This window comes from Alexandromys fortis, unplaced genomic scaffold (genome assembly GCF_014885135.2).
Source record: "Alexandromys fortis isolate MF-2015 unplaced genomic scaffold, M_Fortis_MF-2015_v1.1 scaffold_29, whole genome shotgun sequence".
NCBI classification, from domain to species: domain Eukaryota; kingdom Metazoa; phylum Chordata; class Mammalia; order Rodentia; family Cricetidae; genus Alexandromys; species Alexandromys fortis.
Window position 1 is genome coordinate 13,359,486 of NW_026067891.1, and position 6,000 is coordinate 13,365,485.

Here is a 6,000-nt window from a genome sequence, read left to right on the forward strand (position 1 = left end):
TTATTTCACATTTTGTGTGTGCGTGTGCACATTTGTATGTGTGTACATGTCTTTGTGTAGGCCACAGATAAGGTCAAGTGTCTTCCTTAATTGCCTTTTGCCTTAGTTTTTGAGAAGCTGGAGCTCACTGATTGGGGTAGAATGGCTGACCAGCTGTCCCAGGGACCCTCCTGTCACTGCCTTCCCACTGCAGGGGTTATAGGTGCACCCCTGTGTTCTGGCTGACCTGAACACCATACATAGACCAGGTTAGCTTTGACTCACAGAGGTCCACCTGCATCTGCCTTCTAAGTACTGGAATTAAAGGCATACACCACCATGTCTAGCTGCACTTCTGGCTTTGTAATGTGGGTGCTGGAGATCTGAACTTGGGCCCTCCTCTTGCTCATCAAACACTTTGTCCTCTGTACCTATGGAAGATATGATGTCTTGGCATTGCCAGTAAAAGCCGAGGCCTGTTAGAAACTGCTAAAAGCTGTTGTTAGTCAGCTGCAAACACAACCCTCAGACTGCTCACTTTGGCACCCCTTCCCGGCTCTCTTCTTGCTGGCAGCTGGCTTCAGTGCTCTGAGGAGTGGAAGCCTTGCATGCCTCTGGAACTTACCCCATATTTCAAAGCAGATTGGTATAGATTTCCAAATTAAATTATGGCCACCGCTTGCATTAAACGGTAGGCAAACTGCGCTTTAAATAGACCACATTAATTCTGAAGTGGGACCCTGCTGGGATAATAGTTATCATCAGCGCATCATTGACAGGCTTGTAAAGGATCCTCGAGGTGAGCAAAACACTCTCTACTGTAAAGTGCTACTGGTGTTCAAGGTCAGAGGGAGGTGACTGTAGTTTTTGAGAAGGCGGAGTGCCAGTGAGAGTCACTTGGTGGCTGAGGGTAGTGTGCTCCCCAGAATCCCCAGTTCTGGTGTTTGAATGTAACTTTCCCTGGGCATAAACAAATGTCTTTTCACAGCCATAGGGAACTGACAACAGGGCAAAAAGTGATTGCACCTAAGTCTAGTTTGATGAACTACAGTTTATTGGGGTTACTTATAGAATCATGGCTGACTCAGGGGAATGTGCACGACCCGTGCTTCTGTCCAGATTGCGGCAGCTCCATTAAGGAGTCTTCCTCCTCATCAGGTGTTTGCTGTTTTTATGACTTTGGATGGGGCCCTGTGAATCTGGAAACTTTCAGGACTTTCCTAAGCTTTGTCTTCAGAGCTCCCTCCCTCCTGGAGGCACAGCCTCTTCTGGGCAGGTGTTTGATGAGTTTGCTACATGAGGACTGAGGGTGAACTGCATTTTCTCCTGGGAAGTTTGTTCTGAAGAATGATCCGGGGAGATGGCTCATCTGTAAAGGCTCTGGTCACCTAGCCTGACAACCAGAGTTCATAATTCTTAAATCTATACATTTAGGTGCTACTAACCCAGAAAGGGAGAGAGAGGTTACACAGTGCCTCTTCTTTGCCAGCCATGGGTGTTGGTTATCTTGTTTCAGGCTGCCATTGTTGGTCGGGTGGCCTGGCCTTGTGCTCAACACTCTACCTGCCCTTTTCTCCAGTGAGCCCATAGTTCCAGACGCACCTTTTCTGTGCTCATGGGAGAGGAATCTGAGGTTCAGCATGGCTCTGTGGCCATGTGACTGAATGATCTTGTCACTCATTTGTCCTGTGTGTTCGACTAAATGCCCCTCAAAGATGAAACTCACTAGAAAGATACAGTTAACCTAGGTCAGTTGAACTGAAGAGTTAGAGTGAACTTCTTAATCTGGAAGGGAACCTCAGTGACTTTAATGTTCTCAGAGGGGCCTATGAACCTGTTTGGCTCTGCTCCACTTAGAAATAAATCGAGCAGTTCTGAAGGCAGCAGAAGCAAATATGATTTGAGTGGCTTGTGTTAGGAACCACATTCCAGCTCATGTATGCTGCTTTTTTTGGGGCATTGTTTGGCTTTTCAAGACAGGATTTCTCTGTAGCTTTGGAGCCTGTCCTGGAACTCGCTCTGTAGATCAGGCTGGTCTCGAGCTCAAGAGATCTGCCTTCCCCTGCCTCCCGAGTGCTGGGATTAAAGGAGTGCACCACCCCCACCCCTCCACAGTTGAACTGGACAAGGTAAAACTTGTCCAGGCCTTGCTTTGAATAAAATGGCCTTGGTTTGAGTGAGGTCAACCAAAAAAAATGAAATTTGTGACAATGACTGGTGTACAGTTAATACTCAGTAGCTAACAGCTGTCATTGTAGTTCTGACAATAGCATGAAAAAGTGTCAATGAGTCAATGTTATAAAGAAAATTGGTCACAAAATGAGGTATACACTAAAATTTCAACTCCCAAATAATTTGTAATGTGGATAAGAAAGGTAGCCTTGAAGAGATGCCAGTAAGAATGGCTATCTGTGGTTCAACAAGCCTTATTTAGCCTTCCCGTAACCTTAAATTTGTTCCTGTCATTATACCAAAGAGTTGACCATTTGGGAAGCTCTCCTGAGGATATAGAAATGAGGGTGATTATTCATGATCAAGGATTTTGTGTGTGTGTGTGTGAGGGGAAACAGCAATGTAGTAAATTCTTTGTAATCAAGATAGATCTAAATTATATCCCACCAGGAAGCTGCCAAAAATCACGTTCAGTATTCAGAACACTGGGTGAATACGTAACAACACAAAATTGTTCTGAGGCCCTTCGAATCTGGAAAATGTTCATGATTTAGAAAAAACTGAATCAAACCAGGCTGTGGTGGCACACACCTTTTATCTTAGCACTTGGGAGGCAGAGGCAGACAGATCTCTATGAGTTCGAGACCATCCTGGTCTACAGAGCTAGTACCAGGACAGCCAGGGCTGTTACACAGAGAAATCCTGTCTTGATAAACCAAAAACCAATCAAACACACAAAAGACCAAGGGGGGGGAGAAAAATCTGAATCAAGATATAGAATTATATGTATACATATACAATCATACAGTATACAATGTACTTCTTTGTTGTTGTTGTTGAAATAGGATCTTGCTCTGTTGCCCAGGCTAGCTTTGAACTCCTTGGCTCAAACCACACTCTTTGCCTCAGCTTCTTGATTAGCCAGGACTGTAGATGCATGATAGCATATTCAGCTTACAGAGACTTATTCTCATAGTCCTGGAGCTGCAAGTCTGAGGTCAGTTTCATTGGCCTGACTGGCAGGCTGGTTCTGCCGACACTGCAGGGTCGCCACCATTCTCACCTCTCCCAGCTTCTGCTGCTGCCGGCTGCCAGCAAAGGCTTCCCTAGCCACATGGCCTTTTCCCTGTGGGTCAGTTTGTCTGTCTTCTTATGAAGACACTTGTTAATATGTTGTGTCCTTGGGAACTGCCATAGTCAGAGTTGCCAACACTCCTTTGCTGCTTCCGGCTACATTCACAGGTTTCAGAGACTAGCGTGTAGTTATGTTTGGGGACATCATTTAGCTGCCCCAAATGGTGATTTTTGTATAGGTGCAATAAAAAAAGACTGGAATGAAGGTTTGAAAATGTTATTTAGGAATGGTGGTCTTGGGGTGGGAGGTTCTGAGACCTGTTTACTTTTGATTATTGCTTTGTTCTTCTTCATCTGTCTAAGGAAGTAACGGATGCCATTTACACTCCATAAAGTTGCCTATGGACCGTTGCTCTGAAAATGACAGCGTGTAGGCCATGATGTGCTTCTGCCCTCTCTCCCCAGAGCCTGTGTTCTGGTTCTACGTGAAGGAGGTCCTCAACAAGCACGAACTGCAACGCTTCTACTCCCTGCACCACATCACTGCGGATGTGGGCCGAGGCCGGGCCTGGCTGCGCTGTGCCCTCAACGAGCACTCCTTGGAGCGCTACCTGCACATGCTCCTGGCTGACCGCACCAGGCTCAGGTACCCAGCAGGACAGGCTTTTTTTCCTAGTCTTCCACTGGGGGAGAAGGGGACTTCCCACTGCAGCCCTGCTAGCCATTCCCTTGGTGGGAGAACCAGTACCAGTGCTTGGAAGGAGCTCTGTGCGGCACACACATAACCGTCAGTGCTCGCTGTGATCAGGGCCTAGCTATTGTCCTCCCTCCACCAAGTTTTAATTTGGGATTCTTTAGTCAATCCCAAACTGACTGAAGAGATGGAAACTGTATTTGTTCTTTTGTTTATTTTGAGACAAGGTCTCACATGTAGTCTAGGCTGGCCTGGATTTTACTTTGTAACCGAGGCTGGCTTGTTTCTCTACTGCTGGGATTACAGACCTGCATGACTAGGCTTGCTCAGAATATGGGCCATTAAGGAAGAAAGTGTTTTGTGTTTATTAAAAGCTTCATTTTTCATGTGTTTTTTTTTTTTGAGTATAAAGTTTACTCAGGTCAGAATGTCAGACTGTATTGTAGTAAGTTGCCACTTTTATTTCTTCATGTTCTCTTCTGATGAGTAGGCTTCTGCCTCCAGAGATACTTCTTCTCCTGACTCATTGGCGGGGAGGGTCATATAGCCACACCTATAATCCAGCAGCCTCTCAGCAGTGGAAGGAGATCACTAGACCGAGCTGAAGATGTTCTAGCCAGCCAGCTCCTTACAATATTGGAAACTGGTGCAGAAGCCACTGGCTTAAAAACTAAGCCGCTCATAATATTCATAGAGATAATCCTAGCTTGGTGAATTCCCTTGTCATGGTGTCTTGCTCTGGCAGTCATTTTCCCTGTAAGGGTAGAAGACCAGACACAGTTTATGTCACCTGATGCCCCGAGTGGCCTTGGTCAGTCCTCTCTGCCACCTTGAGTCACTTCCATGTTGGCATGACCTAGAGGTGACACTGAGATTTCCTTAATGCAGTAAGCTGGCTTCTGATCAGCACTTGACAGTTCTTTGATTCCAGTTTTCCCACCTGTTTGCAGGCTTGGGTCTCCCTTTTGCATCTGCAGTCATGTCCCCCCAACCATCCCTTCTCTCTGCTTTACTTTTTCTTTCCTGGAAATCAAACTCAGTACTGGTGTGTGTTAGACAGTGTTCCCCTGTACCCTGTAATGTTTCTTTTATTGGTAATTCTACCAGTGATTCTGTGGGTATTCTTTTTTTTTTAATATTTATTTATTTATTTATTATGTATACAATAGTCTGTTTGTATGCATGTCTACAGGCCAGAAGGGGGCACCAGACCTTATTACAGATGGTTGTGAGCCACCATGTGGTTGCCGGGAATTGAACTCAGGACCTTTGGAAGAGCAGGCCATGCTCTTAACCACTGAGCCATCTCTCCAGTCCCTTCTGTGGGTATTCTTAAAAAATGGTCTAGGGGGGCTGGAGAGATGGCTCAGAGGTTAAAAGAACTGACTGCTGTTCTGAAGGTCCTGAGTTCAATTCCCAGCAACCACATGATGGCTCACACCCATCTATAATTAGATCTGGTGCCCAGAACACTATATACATAATAAATAAATTAAAAAAAAAAAGGTCTAGGGTAAGCCGAGTGGTGGTGGTACATGCCTTTAATCCCAGCAGGAGGCAGAGGCAGGCAGGCTCTCTGTGAGTTTGAGACCAGCCTGGTCTATAAGAGCTAGTTCCAGGACAGGTTCCAAAAGCTACAGAGAAACTTTGTCTTGAAAAACAAAACAAAACAAAATAAAATGCTCTAGCATCAGTAAAATGGCTTTCAGTGGGTAAAAGCTCTTGCTGAGCACACAGGCATGGACCCCTGAGTTCAGCCCCCAGATTCCATGAATCCTATGGTGAAAGGAGAGGAAACTGAGTCCTGAAAATTGTTTATGGACCTCTTCCTGTGTGCCTGAATTCACACACGTCCTGCATACATAATAAAACAAAGAAGAAAAAGATAATTAAAACAAGAGTAACCATAATCCATGTAGGAAGAGTTAGCACAGTGGTGCATGTCCCAGGGATAAATAGGCAGAGACAGGAAGTCCCTGGGGAGTCACTGGCCAGCCAGTCTAGCCCACTTGGTGATCTCCAGGACAGTGAGAGACCCTGTCTCCAAAAAGGTGAATGGATCCTGAGGAAATATACTGGAG

The 6,000-nt window shown here is 45.6% G+C and overlaps 1 protein-coding gene across 1 annotated transcript in view; it reads left to right on the top strand.

Moving 5' to 3' along the window:
* LOC126498141 (sorting nexin-29-like) overlaps positions 1-6,000 on the top strand; it is a 64,562-nt gene that overhangs the window by 56,462 nt on the left and 2,100 nt on the right. Inside the window, exon 5 of the mRNA XM_050136491.1 lies at positions 3,691-3,871. Within this exon, the coding sequence (XP_049992448.1) occupies positions 3,691-3,871 (181 nt within the window). The remainder of the gene's footprint in view (positions 1-3,690; positions 3,872-6,000) is intronic.